Consider the following 19,231-nt stretch of genomic DNA (forward strand, 5'->3'; position numbering starts at 1 on the left):
CAATTACTTGGTAATGTGCCCATTTCTGTGATTTAACCAGAGGTTTATGTAGATTTGTGGGAATTGAATGATAATCGACGAGGTAGGCTGACCAATCAGATTGCGGAACACACTGACTATTAGTTTACAGCTCACCTTAACTTTCACAGACACGATATGAAGGTGGAGCGTAAACAGTTCTGGAGAGTGTGTCTAGTAAAGACCACAACGACCGTTTCATTTATTTATCTGTATTCCAAAGATTTTTAACATCATACCTTATACAGAAGCCTATTGGCCGCTAACTTTTAATGCTCCGCGTCGTCGCTATTGTCTTGTCTGATATGCATACAATCTATACAACTCAGCAGCGATAAAAACTAACAGTTTTAGTCCACTAGTACTTATAAAGGTAACATATAGCAAAGCCCTTTAAAAGGGCAAAATTTCTACTGGTTCACTGTAACAATTTGGTCCCAGTGTGGCAAGGGCTATCCAACTAGTGCCAACGTTGCTCAGTGTGAACTCATTGTGAACCGCCCAACAAGCACTCTCCTACCCAGAGTAGTACCCACAGGCCAGCACTATGTGACGATTCTCACATCTTACACAGTCTATTCAAGATATTGCGAATGCTTTTCATCCGTTTTATTTTTGACAGGTTTTCCCATTTACAGAAACAAATGTCATAGAATGGTTAACTTTCATTAGGAAAATATCCTAAAACGTGAAAATCTACTTGCATAGTTTGCTCTTGTTTACATTGGTTGTATGGCTCCACGTGCTGTCATCGAAGCCCTACGGAGAGCTAGTGATACGGTCACTTTGATGTATAAATATATACTGTCATGCAACTCACTGTCGCAGATGTAGTAGCATGTCTATTTAATCATGCATAACAATATATAAAGCGCCCACAAATACTTTCATTAGTACGTTCTATTCTGTTTCTGAAAAAAGCGCGTTTGTTTGTTCACGTAATATGCAAATTAGCCTGTGGCACCGTTTGATGATTTGTAATATCAATATAGATGTCATTTACCTGCACGATCCATTTGGTCTCCAACATTCGAACGGAAGTCCAAATATAAAAAAACCCGACTACTCCCGTGTTGTACCGATTTGCCCTGACATATAACAAAGATTTCACAAATATATGTATTAAACATTTTTACATAAAATATTACAAAAATATTTTTTTACAACTTTTAGATAATCTATCTATTAGATGGTGGATTAATATCAGTGCATGCTTGAAGTTATGTAATTTGAAATACTTTATTACTACTGGCGCTTAACTGTGGCATGCTTGCCTTAGAGGTGACTATGCTTGGCGTAAAAGGCGACTAACGGGATCGGGTTGTCAGGCTCGCTGACTTGGTTGATGCATGTCATTGGTCCCAATTGCGTGGATCGATGCTCATGCTCCCAATCACTGGATTGTCTGTCCGTCACATAGCTGGAATTTTTGCTGAGTGCGGCGTAAAACACAAACCAGCCAACCAACTTAACTGTGGAGTGTGCCCAACAAGCTGCAACGTCACGTGATAATATGACAGTCTCGCGAGAGTTATGACGTCGCCATGACGACACTTCTTTACTGATATCGCCATTGTTGTGATAATCATATTGCTGTCATATTACTACTATTTTTCTGCTTTTTGCCTCGTATTGTGCTCTCCTTCGTCTGTGTACACTATGAGCGCCTACGCCCAAGGTATGTCATTACTTCTGAATGAGTAAGTTTGACTTTTTTCCTTCTTTTATGACTTATTTACTCAATTGAGTCTGAAGTAGGCCTAGATCTAGCCGATGGAAAAAAGAAGAAACTTTCAGAACATACTGCCATCAAAGATGATCACTTGTCCAGTGTTAAAATCCTTTTCACGTTAATTGAGGCCGATGTTTTCAACACTTTGAATCTGTTAATAAACACATTTGTGTTTTATTATTTTATCTAGCGATATCTGCTCGACTTCAGGCTCATGTAGTCGTTCTCGACCTGGGTACCATCGATTTTATGGGGCCCGATTAGGGGATACCAAAAGAGATACGCTGGATACAAAAATATATTAACAATACATTCTTGGTACAATCCGATAGTTCAAATTGTGCACATACCGATGGTACCCAGGTCGAGAACAGTCTCACCAGTGTCCCTAACGCCACTGTCAGAGCTGATGGTGTGAGGCTGAAAACGTTTTTGGAGGCGAATGTACCATCGGTCCTTGATTACCCTCACATCACATAGTTTTGGATTCACTGATTCTTTCTTGTTTGTAATGTGATTTAAACATCCCACAAGAGGAATTTGTCATTTCTTAAACTCTTAGTGATTCGTTTTCTTGTCCAAAATGTAGGTTATTTGCCTCTTTGTCTTATTAACAGTTTCTTTACTAGGCCCTTTTCAGTAGACTACTGCAGTTTACCTTCCATTTGCACTGATGAGGTTTTCTGTAAATGTTAGCCAGCAGGCATAGGTCAGCTATTAGTAGCCCTATACATATTGTTTACATGTCATTAATAAGTGAGGTAGTGTTGGTTTCCAAGGCTGTTTCTCCAAATCGGATGTTGGTTTCTACTATGGTTTATAGAGCTGTTCAATACGTAGACACAACAATCAAATACCAATGATGATACAATTCATTAATAGCCCAATATCAGCATACTGAGTTGAATTGTGATTGAAATGTGTACTCTCTGAGGAATAAGAAATAATTTTTCTACCTATTTAGCTTTAACTTCTAGACTGACTACACTGTTCCCTATACACATACTCTTAAATACAAGAACTTTGCTGTACAAAAACACTTCATGTACTTGTGTTCGCTTGTTATATATATATATATATATATATAAACAAACACTTTCAGTTAAGATAATAACATTTCTATCACTGCTTTGTGAACACACACAGCCTTAGACTAGTCCTACAGTCCTTGCCACACTTCCCAATAGGTATCTTAATGACAGTAGAAATTTGCCCTTTTAAGGGTTTTGCTATATGTATTCATTATGAATACTGTAGTGGACTAAAACTGTTAGTTTCTATTGATGACGTGCCAGTACTTTTAGTTCAGTCTACACCAATACACATTATATTTCTGATTTTAGCAATACCTGTTGCAAGCAATCACTTTATATACCTATGTATTCACATGTCATATATCTTTAACAATATTTTTGCAACTCTACATGTCCCATAGCAGTTTACCTAATAATATAGTGATGTATATATCTGCCAAAAATTTGTGTATTTTATGTTGTTCCACCACCTCATCATTGACAGAGTAGCTTGTATCTTCCACAATCTTTGTATCCTGTGTGTGTTAAGACTTCATCCAGTGATGTAATCATCGTCCTTCACTTTTTAGAGTGTAATATTATTTGACTATGATGACAATGGATCAACAGAATAACTGTAAACATTCTAAAACTCGTTTGTGTACTGTACAGTTGATCCTGTCTTGTTTATCCATACTTAAGACTCCCATTTCTTCTTACTTGACAGCTGTTGACCTCGTGATCAGGTTCCCCTTGAACTTTGACATCTAGGCCCCTCCTCGCCAAGTAGGTGTCTTAGGAATTAGGAATAACTAATTTACAAGTTGTTCTAAAACTGAAATTGTGTCTTGTATTTGATTAGTGTATGGGCTTAACCATATAATCTAAATCAACACATCAACACATATCCTATTGAATTGCAATCTAATATATATGTGCAATAATAACCACTCATCTTTCATGAGTATTCCTCAATATGTCCATTTCCAACATATACCCTCCCCTTTCTCTACTTCCATCTTCTGTCACTCTCTACATGTCCTCTCCCTCCCTGTCAGCGTCGTCCTGGGAGGTACATGACCATCCTTGACCCGCTGTCTGAGCTGCCCACCCCTCCCACCTCCCTCCCTGCCCCTCTCTCTACCCCCGTCCTCCGTGATGCCCCTCACTTCGTCGAAATCAACCTCGATGATGACGACACCCCGACCCAGTCCCCAGTTCAAGTCTTCCTGTCACGTGTGTCTGGACTCTTGAGGAGAGTGTTCCGTGTCAAGATGGACGCTTAGAGTGGCATCTTGCTATCCCTTGGATGATATGTCATATAATAATTCATTACTTTGAATCATAAACACAAGATTAATTGTGCTTTTGGCTTTTTTGGACCTTTCGGACGGTTTTTTTTACTTTTCGGTCCTTTTTATTTCTTTTCGGACCTTTCGGACATTTTGTGTGCTTTGGTGTGTTTATTCTTTTCAGAAATACACGCTATTTGTCTTATACGTTTAAAAACGTATGTTTAAACATTTTGGCTCTTTCGGTTTTAATGCTTTAAGTCTTACAGTATACTTAAATCGATTACCGATCAGTATTAATTATTAAAGATTGCATTAATTTTCCAGCTTCTTTGTTTTGTCTTTTGTTACAAAGCATGCGACTTTTGTTTCTTTAATCAGACATGCTTGAAAAACATTAAAGCAATTAGTGGTATGTCGAACATATTTGATTACAGAGCAAGGTCAACATTCACAATACTATCATCTTCTACCCTATAACACAGACTTACAATACTTGTAATACAGATCAGATAGTACATACAGTCTCAGGAGTCAGTACTAATCTCCGCTGAGGTAGTCATATGATCCAAATTCAATCCCAGATTATGTCAGTCCTAGTACTGCTGAATAATGGATTGGATTAAAAGCGTACAGCAGAGACAATCATGACATAGAGACCATCCCTATGGAGCCAACCTCCTTTTCAAGTGTTATGGCAGAGGTAGTAAGTTGGGTTTAACGCTGCTTTGAATAGTAGTTAAGTCATATCCCTGCTGTCAGCTTCATGTAAGGCGCAAGTCCAAAGTGACGCAGGTTACAGACGTTTGTTGAACCCCACTACCAACGGTATGGTGCTGACAGAGCACGGGTACAAAACAAAGGAGAAACCAAGATTCGAAGATGATGATGAAACCCGATCTATCCCATTTACATACCCCGCCCCTCCTCCACAGCAAGTCTCTACGATCAAGTCAGTTCAGTATATCATCTTAAAATCCCGGAGGTCTGTTCAGAGTACACCAGACAAGCATTATAAAATTTTACTATGGCAATAATCAGACTTTAGAAAACTGCCAGTGTCTGTTCACACGCTGACTACTCAAAATTGTATCACAGTTAAGGTTATTCAAAATGTTCCGTGTGTTGACAGGTTGACGATCTGAAGGTTGCCTCTCCACTCGCTAGTGATGTATCACTGAGCAGCCTTCGTCTCCATCTGTATCGCGCCTGTTATAAACGCGTATCAGTGAAACGTAATAAAATTCTTCTGTGAATGTTAACCTGTTCAGTGGTTCTTTTTTAAAGCTCTGTTAAAAATGCTTTGGTGTAATTATGATTCGAGTGAGTGAGTGAATTGGGTCTAACGATGCGTTTGTCAGCTTAGTGTGGAATGCAGGTCTTGGGCGCTTATAGTATCAGTTAAACCCACGTGCTCGGGTATGGTACTGACAAACCAAGAAACGTACTCTTGGCGAATCTGGGATCGAACACGGCAAATGTGCCCAACATCTGGACGTGTTGTATCCTTGGTGAGTGTTTTGTAACTAATTACCAGTGGAAAGAAGGTACCTAGCATTCCTCCCTACTCCTTAGTGATACCTTATACATGATGGTTGGTTGGTTTGTTGTTTTGCGCCGCAATATTCCAGCTATATGACGGCGGTCTGTAAATAATCGAGTCTGAACCAGTGATTGATACCATGAGCCTCGATCCACGCAATTGGGATCGATGACATGCTTCAACGAAGTCAGCGAGACTGACCACCCGATCCCAAGCATAGTCGCCTTTTACGACAATAATGGGTTGCTGAAGACCTATTCTACCCTGGATCTTCACGGGTCTTAAACATGATAGAGCAGTTGTGATGGTTATAAAGTATCTTTCTTTAACCAGTGTTTATTTTTAGGGGTATTTGTTCAGAATATGTCCCACGTTGTTTTAAAACCCGAGGACGTTATTATTTTAAAGGGCACACATTTTCTTTTTCAACCCCATTGTCATTCTCAAATACAGCTATGTTTTAAACAACATTCAAAATAGCCGTCCAATCAAATTACAGTCATGAATGAGGCTATTTATTACACTTAAATGGAGATAAAAGAAAATAGTGATGCTGAGTATAGAAATCTGGCGTTAAACAGCTATTCGTTTTGTACTACACTCTTGAGTAGGTCATTCATAAAAGGGAGAGAAGACATTTGTGCCATGTACCCACTATTTATCACCAATATTCTACGAGACGAATAAAGACAAGCTACATCTGTTAACACCATCTTACAGTCTCCCCAAGGAAAGTAACTCTCATCGGTACGTCTTCTTCGGTAAAAGTCAACGGAATTATCTCCCCTAGACCTTTCCCTAAATTGCTTACCGAAACTGTTGAAATACAACTGTAAAAAAGAGTCAGAATAACTTTACATCAGTTGTAACGAAACTTCTCGCCACATCACCCCCTGTTCTTCGAAAGTGAGTACCACTCGATGAAAACACATTTTAAACTGAAACATGTTTTTACAAAAACAAAACAATGTTTTTAGCGAAGAAAAGATGAGTCAATGTACTATGATTCAAATTTTATACTGTAATAATATCGTGTTGTAATTAACACCGTGCACAGCGCCGTTGCAACGCATTCTGTGTCTCCATTATGTGTGGTGAAATCGAAACTAAGGTATTTGTTTGTTTTTCTTCCAAATAAAGGCTGTTAACATTAATTAAATTACCTTGCACGTATTTGAACCAAAACTGTAACCATGGTAATAGAACAACACCCATGACACGTGTGTTTACATGAAACAGTTACGGATTACCGTTTAATATAGCTGGAACCCGAGAAATGGGATGTAATAGTACAACAAATACATTCCCGTGAATATTCATATAATGGGAACACAAGGATGAAGTTCCTAAACTAAATGGAACTGTGAGACTCAGTAACAAGCATAGCCTTATACTGGTATACCTTGTCAGTTTGTGATATTCATGTTCAGAATTTCAACTTGACCATACAGGGTGTTAATACCTTTAGTACTTCAGCATAAGAGCATATACCAATTTAAAACTCCGTCACTTGCAAGGATGAACATTATCTGTCTGTCGTTACACTGACAATCAACTTCAGCCCAAAATCAACATGATAATGATCAACTAACATTGAATTGAACATTGAACAAAACAGTTATCTAGTGGTTATCAAATCTGAAAATACCACAATGCATGTAGTAAACATGATAATACAATCTGCAGAACAATAATAAACTCAGCGCCTCTGACTCTTTGTATCTGTCGGTATCTTTCAGTGAGTCTCTTCAACTAGTTTTGACACGTTGGGTGACATCATTGAAACAGACCCAACATGTTGGATTCACGACCCTAACCATCTCACAGTATAGTACCACATTTTGTTACAGTACTTTTTCCTGAGAATCCTCACAATGGTGTGGGTACTGAGTGAGTGAGTATGGTTTTACTCACTCATTAGCAATATTGCAGTAATATCACGGCGGGGGACACCAGAAATGGGCTTCACACATTCACACATTGTACATTGTACCCATGTCGGAATTCGAACCCGGGTCTTCAGCGTGACGAGCGAACCTTTTAACCACTAGGCTACCCGACCGCCCCTGGTTACCCTGAGACAAGTCTGGCACAGTGTCTTGATCTTCAGTTTCAGCAGACTTGTCACTGGTAGAGGGGACTTGATCAGCCACCTCATCCCCATCAAGTACAGATGGCTCAATGTTGTCAGTATTTGCAGGAGGTGTAGGGTCGTCAGGCTCCACTCTCCCAGATAGCCATGTTTAAGTCTGTTGATATGCACCTTGTTGTGGACTCACCTAACACATCACAACAGATAGTTATAGATAGTTCTAACTCATGAGGTTCCACTTTCTCAGATATCCAAGTTCAAGTCTGTTGATGGACCCTGTTGTGAAAGAGATGGCCATCAAACTTTCTACTTAGATTAACATATACTTCTCCACAGATTCTCCACAATGTAGCAGGGACCTGCCCAAGGCCTCAGAAGCTTTCGCGTCTGACCTGTTACCAGCACAGAACGACATGAGCAGCTATATAGCTGTACCTCCAACTGAAAATATCGATTTGTGCTAAGTCATCTTTGATTTCTCTGTCACATCAACTTTTCGATCCATGCATGACACTTCCATGGCTTCAAGGAGTGGAACAATATGTGTAGCAGCACTTTTAGGAATTTCATCGTTTGCGAGGTCAAATTCTGAACTATCTAGGAAGTGAGGTGAGGTGAAAAGGGTTTAACGTTGCGTCAAATATTATTGCACCTACATAGCGACGTAAATGCACTTGTTTGTGTGTGTGCGCGCGCGCGCGTTTGTGTGTGTTCGATTGTACAGGACCAGACTAATGCCGATTTTAAAGGGCTTGCCCACTAAGATACCATGCCGCAGTTTTATCATGATTACCCCACTCAGACAGACTATACTGACTCCGAGCCTGCCAGTCCTTATCTTAGCCCCTTAATGCCGAGCGCCAGACATGGTAACAACAATTACTATATTTTAACGTATTTGGTATGACGTAGCCAGGGATCGAACCCCGGACCTTCCGCTCTCAGACGCCTTTCCACTATACCACGGAGACGGTCTCCTGTAAGTATCTAAGCATGTCGAAGTGTTGCAAGAACACTGAATACATGGGATGTATTTCTCCCAGTCAGTGTAACCTCGTCAACATATTTCCACACTGAAGCTGTAAGTGTAGACATCATACGTTCACACTGGCCATTACATGATGGGTGATAGTGTGTAGTCTGGGCTGCCTTGATTTTAGAATGTGGCATGTCTCTTTTACGATATTACCCAAGCAAATCAATCACTCAGCATCCCCACAAGAAGACAAACTGTTCCATTAAACATGATGAATGATGAACACTCCCTATTGACAGGCTTCCGTCTTTTACCTGCGAATATGGCCCAGTGCGGTGTTAAACAACACAAAAACTAACTATCAATATCCATTACCAACTATATATAGTAGGATAAGTGAGTGGGTGAGTATGGTTTAAAGCCGCTTTTAGCAATATTCCAGCAATATCACGTCAGGGGGACACCAGAATTGTGGCGGATCGAACCCGGGTCTTCAGTTTAACGAGCGAACGCTTTAACCACTAGGCTACACCACCGCCCCAGGATAACTGAGCTAAAATTCATGAATGAATGACAGCCAACTTCATCTCGAGTTTGGGACCGACCATTAAATATTTTGTTTTCAGACCAGGGTGCCGTTGTTCAATGCGATCTCAGCCTCTTACATGGCGGCTGAGTGTTATTACCGTTCTGAAAAGTGTATCCAATGAAGTCCAAAAGGACCGTTTCGACTATTTGTTTTGCTGTGTTCCAACTTTTAAACATTCAAACATCATAACTTAAACCTTTTTCAAGCTGTCACGTCACGTGATACTACGACAGTCTCGCAAGATTTATGACGTCGCCATGACGACACTTCACTACTGATATCGCCATTGTTGTGATCATCATATTTCTATCATCTTGCTAATATTTTGCTGCTGTTTGCCTCGTGTTTTGCTCATCTTCGTCTGACAATACCATGAACTCCTACGCCCAAGGTATGCCTTTACTTCTGAATGAGTTAATTTGGCTTTTTTTCCCCTTTCTTTTATGACTTATTTACTTAATTGGATCTGAAGTAAGCCTAGATCTAGCTGATGGAAAAAGAAGAAAGTTCCAGAAAAAAATGCCATCAAAGATGATCACTTGTCCAGTGTTCAGATCTTTTCCGCGTTAATTGAGGCCAATTTTTCAGCCCTTTGGATCTAAACACATTCGGGTTTTTTTTAAATTTTATCTAGCGATATCTACTCGACTTCAGGCTAATGGAGGCGTTCTCGACACGGATACCATCGATTTTATGGGGACTGATGAGGGGATACCAAAAGAGATACGCTGGATCCAAAACATTTAACAATATATTCAGGGTACATTTCGATAGATCTAATTGTACCCCAGGCACATGTCGATGGTACCCAGGTCGAGAACATTCTCATCACTTAGGCCACTGTCAGAGCTGATGGTGTGAGGCTAAAAACGTTTTAGGAGGCGAATGTTCCATTGGTCCTTGATTACCCTCACATCACATTTAAGTTTGGGATTCACTGATTCTTACTTGTTTTTGTGTAATTAAATATGGGAAATCAGCGGTAGAAACTAACAGTTTCAGTCCACTAGTCCTTATAATGAAAACATATAGCAAAATTCCTAAAAATGGCAAATTTCTACTAGTCCTTATGATACCTTTACTATTGGGCAGTTGGCAAGGACAACAGGACTAGTGCCAATTTCTAACGCTGGAAATCACACAAGAAGAATTTGTCATTTCTTAAACTCTTAGTGATTCGTTTTCCTGTCCAAAATGTAGGTTATTTGCCTCTTTGTCTTATTAGCAGTGTCTTTACTAGGCCATTTTCAGTAGTCTACTGCAGTTTACCTTCAATTTGCACAAATGAGGTTTTCTGTAAGTGTTAGCCAGCAGGCATAGGTCAGCTATTAGTAGCCCTATATACATATAGTTTATACGTCATTAATAAGTGAGGTAGTGTTGGTTTCCAAGGCTGTTTCTAATAAACGGATATTGGTTTCTTCTATGGTTTATAGAGCTGTTCAACACATAGATACAACAAACAAATACCAATGAGTATACAATTCATTGATAGCCTAATATCAGCATACTGAGTTGAATTGTGATTGAAATAAGAATAAGAATAAGAAATCATTTTTCTACCTTTTAACTCCTAGACTGACTACACTGTTACCTATACACGTACTCTTAAATACAAGAACTTTGGTGTACAAAAACACTTCATGTACATGTGTTCGCTTGTTTTATATATCTAAACAAACACTTTGAGTTAAGATAATTTCATTTACATCACTGCTTTATGAACACACACAGCCTTAGACAAGTCCTATAGTCCTTGCCCCACTGCCCAATAGGTAAGGACAGTAGAAATTTGCCCTTTTTAAGGGTTTTGCTATGTGTATTCAGTATAATGACTATTATAGTGGACTAAAACTATCGCTGACATGGCCAGTACTTTTAGTTCAGTCTACACCAATACACCAATACACATTATATTTCTGATATAACCCTAAAAAATGCCATATTTCTACTAGTCCTTATGATACCTTAAGTATTGTGCAGTTTGGCAAGGACTATAGGACTAGTGCCAATGTCTAACGCTGACATATATCTTTAACAATGTTTTTGCAACTCTACATGTCCCATAGCAGTTTACCTAATAATATAGTGATGTATATATCTGCCAAAAATTTGTGTATTTTATGTTGTTCCACCACCTCATCATTGACAGAGTAGCTTGTATCTTCCACAATCTGTGTATCCTGTGAGTGTTAAGACTTCATCCAGTGATGTAATCATCGTCCTTCACTTTTTAGAGTGTAATATTATTTGACTATGATGACAATGGATCAACAGAAAAACTGTAAACATTCTAAAACTCGTTTGTGTACTGTACAGTTGATCCTGTCTTGTTTATCCCTATTTAAGACTCCCATTCCTTCTTACTTGACAGCTGTTGACCTCGTGATCAGGTTCCCCTTGAACTTTGACATCTGGGCCCCTCCTCGCCAAGTGGGTGTCTTAGGAATTATTAATTTACTAGTTGTTCTAAAACTGAAACTATGTCTTGTATTTGATGAGTGTATGGACTTTTCTATATGATCTTTAACTAACACACATACTATTGACTTGCAAACTAATGTACATGTGGAGTAATAAACACACATCTTTATCACTAACGTTCTCCTGACATTATGCATCATGAGTATCCCTTAAATTCAATCCATTTCCATCATCTACCTTCACCTTTCTCTACTTTCTACTTAAATCTTCTGTCACTCTCCACATGTCCTTCTCTCCCTCCCTGTCAGCATCGTCCTGGGAGATACATGACCATCCTTGACCCCTTGTCTGAGCTGCCCACCCTTCCCACCTCTCTCCCTGCCCCTCTCTCTACCCCCGTCCTCAGTGATGCCCCTCACTTCGTCGATATCAACCTCCATGATGACGACACCCCGACCCAGTCCCCAGTTCGAGTCTTCCTGTCACGTGTGTCTGGATTCTTGAGGAGAGTGTTCCGTGTCAAGATGGACGCTTAGAGTGACATCTTGCTACCTCTTGGACCATGTGTCATATAATGATTAATTACATTCAATCATAAATACCAGATATATTGTGCTTTTGGCAATTTTGGACCTTTCGGACGTTTTTCTACTTTTCGTACCTTTCAAACACTTTGTGCTTTTGGTTGTTTTTTTCCCCCAGAAATGTACGCTATTTGTATTATACGTTTAAAGACGTATATTTTGATTTACACATTTTGGCACTTTCGGACAAGGTTTTAACTTCTATTTTATTTGATTAAATCGATTACCAATCAATATCAACTATTAAAGATTGTCTTTAGTTTTTAGCTCTTTTGTTTTGTCTTTTGTTAAATAACACACGATCTTGAAAATCAATCAAGCCACGCGTGGTATGTGCAGAAACCTGAATCGGTGCAAAGTCATGGTTAAAACGACTGGTTAAAATTACTGTGGCGTCTGTGCCATGTACCCGAACTAGGGCGCTATTTATCTTCAATATTGCACGGGGAGAATCAAGACAACTACATTGTTCGACACCATCGTTTATTCTCCCCAAGGGAAGCAACTCTCATCGGTACAACATCTTCGGTAAAGGCCAACGGGATTATCTCCCTTAAAAATACAACTATAACCGTCAGATACGGAACAAAGTTACAGCAATTGACCTCTCCGTCGAATTTTATTGACAGCTGACTTGACCAATCAGCGAGTCGCTCTGACAGTCTGCGCACGCATACTTTGACTGTAGTCACTTCCTTAGACAAACAAGCTTGTCTAAGTTGGGCCGGCGCGCTTTACGCAATCGTTCTATCGGCCAACATATCCAGAAAAAATGGTAAAGAGGTGCAGTCACGGTCTGTGCAATAGTGATGACAGGTATCCTGAACGACTTGAAGGCGGTGTCAAGTTCATACCGTTTCCAAAACCGAAGACTGACTACGAGAAGTGCCTACGGTGGATAAAACTTTGTGGGCGACCGCATAATCAGCTCAATCCGTCAAACATCAACTGCAATAGATATGTTTGCACAAAGGTACATTTCCCGTACATTTAATCAATTTTATAGTTGGATACGTCATTTTGTTTGGCAGCGATCAGTTTTCCTATTACCATTGGCCAAGTAGTGAATATAAATTAGCTGGGTTGGTAATCGTCGAACAGATGTATAAAGATCTATGTATATAAAGATTTCACAAACTTATTGAAAACTTTTGAATTCATTGTGTTTATATACATTATACATCGGTTTATCCACATAATAGAGGTTTTTATGTTAAATTTGATTTTCAGCACTTCGTCAACAATTTTCCATGTGAGCAACATCCAGACCCATTACCTGCCAATCACTTTGACAAGGCTGGACTGACTAGGAAGCCCCCTACAAAAAGAAAGCCCACTGATGATGGAACTCAGAGGTTTGTGTACACTGTAAGAAGCCATTGATTGGTTTTTTACAATTTGTTTATCAATTTACATGATCAAATACTTTGTAAAATTTCTACAGTTGATTCAGTTGTTCCATCTTGTTCACATAAGTTCGTAAATAAGATTTTCTGATCTTGTAATGAATACTGCCCAGGGGAAATGTATGTTGTTAATTTGGATGAAATAAAAATAAATGAGTTCTGCATGGAACAAACAATAAATAGGGTAGGTAGGTATGGCTTTTGTTCTTTAAATTGTTTGTTCATTTAATAAAAGTTTGATAACGAGATTGGCTAATGTGAAAATTCAGTGTTAGCCAAAAAGTTGGAGAGATTAGAAGGTAATACAGGTTGAGATAGCACATGAGGAAATTTATTAGATGTGTTGAGTGTCTCATTAACACCCAGTATGATGTGAAATTGTTTGATAAGGTAATGTATGCATCCAGTCAGCACCTATATGGGTCACACTTTATCCTCTTTTGCTATTAAACATTGTTATATGACACTCATGCACATTATACTGTATGAACTCAAATAACAGACACACAAATATTTGATATTGGTTTAATTTTATCTTCTCAAACAACAATCAATAGTAACTTTGTAAAAGTTTATAGTTTCAAATATTATTGCAGATTGGAGCCAACAGAAAAGATAGCTAAATCTGACAACCCATCTTTACCTTCTGCCACTGCTGTTCATACAAGTTCAAACGTGACAACAGATTGTCAGACTGACTCATGCTGTAAGTGTACACACATTCTGAGAACTTGGCAAACACAGTACTGGTTTAACATGCTGAAAGTAAAAAGCACTCAATTCATCCAACATTTGTTGCATAAACACAGGAAGAGGAAAAATTCTTTGTATGAACAGGTCTTTTTTTGTGAAAACAACAAAGTCACAAAAGGCAGCACCTGAAATCATGAGTTGTCCTTGAACTTGATAAAAATATTCATGATTATGGGGAGCTTTCTTGATTGAAATTATCCCATCTGTATTTTGCAAGCAGAACTTTGGCAATAAACAGCAGGCATCACTGATGGACATGTCTCGGGCTGAGTATGGACATTTTACTTCTATGATGCCTGTAATACCATCTTCACACACCTTCCCATCTGGTGTAGCTCCTAGAAATGGAAACTTTCTGTTCACTACAAGACCACAATCATGAACATGATTACCTGACTGCTTAATGTATTTTTCAATAGCTTGTCTTTCATTACTTTTGCCATAGCTGGTTGCAGCAGATGTGAAAGCCTTTTCATTTATGATATTGTTGATGAACTTTTCTGTGATGGTTTTTCTTTTGAGTATGATCCCAAATGTGGATGCTGTCAGCCTGTGTTTCCTGGCTTGAAACCACATCTGACTGTTGGTCTGGTCCCTTGTTAGTTGCTCTAACTGTTCACATTGCTCCTGTTTCATATCCTCGATGTGGTACTCTGCTCCAAGGGTCACTGTGGCGGCCTGGGGAAAAGCTAGATTGCCACATCTAGTGCCAACAGATTTTATTGGCTCAGTCTCAAAAAACTTTGCCTGAAATAAAAAGCAAACTGACATGAGATCAAATTAACAATGTTTATTTGTCATTACATTATAACATCAATTTGTATTTGGCAGAATTGATTTCCTTTTACTTTTAAATGTTTCAGGGATCGACCCAATGGATATGATAGCACTTATTGCAGAGAATGAGAGCCTGAAGAGAGATCTGTCAACATGCAGTTTGGAGCTTATAGATGTCATGAGAAAGCTGAAAGATACTGAAGAGGAATGTGAACATCTAAAAAAGCAAAAAACATTTACTTTTTCGATTGATGTTATATTGGAAGATGCTAAGCTTATTAAGTACTACACAGGCTTTAACAAAGAAACCTTCATTGCCATATATAGGTATTTAGTTCCAGATCCTCAATCATGTCCTCTTAGGTATCTTGGGAAAGGAAAATTGTCCAAAATTAGGAAACTTTCCCTTGAAAATCAGTTGTTTTTGACGCTTTGCAAACTGAGGAATAATTTTCACTTGCAGGATTTGGCTTTTAGATTTGCAATTACTCAGCAAGTTGCAGGGGTTATCTTCAATTCCTGGATAAATTACATGTTTCTCAGGTTTGGTGAGGTAAGCATCTGGCCCCACAGAGATGTCTTGTATGAAAGGATGCCAGAGGACTATAGGAAAGATTTTCCAAGTACATTTCCTATTGTTGACTGCACAGAAATTAGAATTCAAAAACCATCTTCACTAAATACCCAAACTCAAACGTACAGCAATTACAAGTCCACTAACACATTGAAGGCATTAGTGGCTGTAGATCCGAGAGGCTCAGTTATTTTTATTTCTATGCTGTTCTCAGGGGCAATGTCAGACAAAGAAATATTTAAGCAGTCAGGTTTTCAGTCAACACTGATTGATCTTATTGAGATTGGTTATCTGGAGGAGGGAGATGGAATTATGGCAGATAAGGGGTTTGATATTGAAGCAGAAGTAGAGAAAACAGGGCTTCGACTGAATATACCACCATTTGCTAAGTCTGGTGTACAGATGAGCCAAAAAGATGTCACCTTCACTCAGAAGATTGCTGGGCACAGAGTACATGTCGAAAGAGCTATACGCAGAATCAAAAGTTTCAAGATTCTCAGTGGCCGCATTCAGCTATCAATGTTGTCTTCAATTGATCAAATTTGGTATGTTTGCTCTTTTCTGACAAATTTCATGCCTCCTTGTATCAGAAAGAAGTAAATTGAGACACAGTACATGTAGTTGTTTTTGCAACACTGCAAAATTCTTTTTAGACCTATCATGTTATCAGGCTAAATTTGTGTTTGTACTGCATACCAAGGTTCTGCTGTCACATGTTTGTTAGCATTGTTTGAGCTTGGGCCAAAGGTCAGATTCACAGGTAGCAATGTAAAATTACATCATTTACATAATAATAACAGTACCATATTAAATTCAAACATAATCATGATAATACTTTTGTCAAAACTGAACCACTTGAACTATAATTTTATGTGACCTGTCACCTATTCAATTACATGAAGTGATTTTAATCCAAACTTCCTTTCGCCCAAACACATGAAGTAATCTTAATTCCAGCTTTTCTTTGCTAGATAGGATATTGTCCCTGATTTGACCTGAGCTTATAAACATGTAGCTTTAGCCCTATTTACCATGTCTTACTGTTACTATAGTGTTAAAACATGACAGTGTACAATGGGACCTTGATAATGGTCACACCATGTGAAAAACATCCTCCAGTAATAATGATATAGAGTAAAATTACTGTACAAAATTCTGAATTGCTGTATAAGGAGTTTCACTATAATAGCATCCTCAATATCTATGGTGGCTACCCCTTAACAAACATGTTAAGGTTGGATATATCCAGTCATTTCCCATTGAGTTACAACATGCTTGGCAGGTAAAGGCTGTGGTCAAATTCTAACAAACACTAAAACCATTGCTAAACTTACATGCGTTGACAAGCCACTGCCAACAGGGACTGGTCCCACATGAGCGTGCACAGTTTTAGAGGGGTTGCAGACGAGGTATCCAATGGGAAGGTGTTTTAGGCCTTGAAGATGTTCAACATCTGCTTCCTCGACCCGTACATTTCTGTAAAATGTAATTGTCTATCTCACTTTCTTAATCCAGAGAACTTATTGTGAAAACGTGAAAGCTCACTTCCTTGTTGAAGTTTATCCTGTTGATGAATTCAAATGTGTCTTGTTGAAATGTAATACATTTAAGAGTGATAAACATGATAATTATGGCATCTATTTCCATTGAACATGATGATTATCATTTAGTTTATATCAATGTATATTTAGTTATGTTAATGTTTATGATACATGTGATACCAGTGAACTTTATGTATACATTTGTTTGCTTTGAGTGAAATAAGGAAAGCATAATTCATGAAATAAATCAGTATAAATCAAGTACCTGCATTCTGTCAATGTATTAGTAACTGGTTTCTTTTTCCTGTCTGGTTTGGGGTTGACAAAAACTAAATGTGGTACATCGCCTGCTTCAACTTTGGTACACCGAGGTTTGCTCCACTGTTCTGGAAGTGATGTACTGGACAGCTTTGATGGAACCTCAGTGAAACCCATCAACTGCCATTGCTGCAGTGCTATGATGAATCCAATGACATGGGAACATGATCCACTAGCTCTGAAAAATTTAGTGAAATTCAAAATTGATGCTAAATCAAATTGCAAGTTTTTATAATCCATACAAATAAAACATTAAAAAGTTCGTTGCATATTTGACAAATATATCAGATGTTAATATTGATCTTTTTTTAACAGGTGATAAGGTGTTTTTGGTATGGAGTCCAGTACTGTAAATTAACACACAATAACTTTTCTTTCGTCAGGAGATTTGAGTGAAATGTCTTTACATAAATTTATTATCATGATCATTACCTCTGGATGTAACTATTATCCTGTTAGCCTCAGTATATTGAACGAATGTATCACGAAATTAGGGAACATGATACGTTTGTATCAACAATAAATATTACGGGATAATGCATCTTGTCAACAGTAATGAGACAAACCTGGTTGTCAACGGTCAACTTACCCTGCTTGACATGAACAATAGGCATAGGAAATTTCTTCAGGCTTGATGTCAACATGAACAGCATGGGGCGGCTCGTTTTTCTTCATACTGCGATAGCACTTGGCACTACTGACGATGGTGTCATTCTCTCCGTAAGTCATGCTTACTGAATGGAAGTACCCCTCACTAAAAAACTTAAACCCTTGCTGTTTACTTTTCATTGAAAATGACACCTGTTTCATAAAAGAAGTCGACAAATCAACCTGTAAATCCGCCAACGAAGCTCTCCGAGTTTGACAAGAGGCAGCCATGTTGTTTATAAGTTTGTCTAAGGAAGTGGCGGAAAGGTCGTGACCTCTTTGAAGGCGTGGCTTAAGGTGCCATACGGAGAGGTCAATTGTAACCAAACTACTCGCCACATCAACCTTATCTTTTCAAAGTGAGACCACTTGAACAAAACACATTTTGAAACATTTTTATATGAACGGGACGGACAGCACCTATTCCTATTCCTGGCGGGGAACAAAAACAACGAAACAAATGGTCTTATTATTTAAATCTTACACTGTAATAATACCGTTTTATAAACACAAAACACTAAAACACTATGGCAATACATTGTGTGGCTCCAGAATATGTAGTGAAATGAAACTAACAGATGCAAGACTGTTTTCTTCAAAATAAATGCTACGAACATTCATCATAAATACCTTGCACACATTTGAAGCTAAATTATAACCACCGTAATAAAACAACACCCGTGACACATGTGCTTACCTGACGTTAATGTTTTGTTGCTACCAGAGAAATATGATGCATTATCTTTAAAGTACAACAGATACATTCCCCTGAATATCCTTAAAATGGACACACAAGGATGAAGTTCCTCAACAAAATGGAACTGTTACATTTAGAAACAAGTACTAGTACTTATACTGGTAAACCTACAGTCAGTTTATGACATTCATACAATTGTATCAACCTGCAAGTTGAACTTGAAACAAGAGAACTGACACGCGACAACAAAATTG

At 38.5% G+C, this 19,231-nt stretch overlaps 2 protein-coding genes and 1 pseudogene across 2 annotated transcripts; 2 read left to right on the plus strand and 1 right to left on the minus strand.

Annotated features, from left to right (window-relative positions):
• Positions 1 to 9,627: 9,627 nt before the first annotated feature.
• On the plus strand, positions 9,628 to 12,215 carry LOC139455625 (uncharacterized). Its single transcript, XM_071237181.1, has 3 exons — positions 9,628 to 9,646; positions 11,630 to 11,688; positions 11,988 to 12,215. Exons 1-3 carry the CDS (start codon positions 9,628 to 9,630, stop codon positions 12,213 to 12,215), a joined length of 306 nt encoding a protein of 101 aa, XP_071093282.1.
• Positions 12,216 to 13,035: 820 nt separating this feature from the next.
• On the plus strand, positions 13,036 to 15,451 carry LOC139456354 (uncharacterized; annotated as a pseudogene).
• On the minus strand, positions 14,027 to 18,594 carry LOC139456353 (uncharacterized). Its single transcript, XM_071238003.1, has 4 exons — positions 18,222 to 18,594; positions 17,580 to 17,810; positions 17,108 to 17,249; positions 14,027 to 15,169 (listed from the first exon to the last, which is right to left on the minus strand). Exons 1-4 carry the CDS (start codon positions 18,509 to 18,511, stop codon positions 14,369 to 14,371), a joined length of 1,464 nt encoding a protein of 487 aa, XP_071094104.1. The 5' UTR covers positions 18,512 to 18,594; the 3' UTR covers positions 14,027 to 14,368.
• Between the last annotated feature and the right edge of the window lie 637 nt (positions 18,595 to 19,231).

The sequence above is a fragment of the Haliotis cracherodii genome, unplaced genomic scaffold (assembly GCF_022045235.1).
Source record: "Haliotis cracherodii isolate W230 unplaced genomic scaffold, xgHalCrac1.p SCAF_11, whole genome shotgun sequence".
Taxonomy (NCBI): domain Eukaryota; kingdom Metazoa; phylum Mollusca; class Gastropoda; order Lepetellida; family Haliotidae; genus Haliotis; species Haliotis cracherodii.

Bases quoted from the DNA above. Each gene is read 5' to 3' on its own strand.
- LOC139456353 (XM_071238003.1), bottom strand. From the start codon at position 18,511: ATGGCTGCCTCTTGTCAAACTCGGAGAGCTTCGTTGGCGGATTTACAG. The intron at 17,811-18,221 runs GTAAGTTGACCG...TAAATTTTTCAG, and splicing joins TATTGTTCATGTCAAGCAGG to AGCTAGTGGATCATGTTCCC. The intron at 15,170-17,107 runs GTAAGTTTAGCA...TTTTTATTTCAG, and splicing joins GCAGTGGCTTGTCAACGCAT to GCAAAGTTTTTTGAGACTGA.
- LOC139455625 (XM_071237181.1), top strand. The intron at 11,689-11,987 runs GTGGGTGTCTTA...CCTCCCTGTCAG, and splicing joins TCTGGGCCCCTCCTCGCCAA to CATCGTCCTGGGAGATACAT.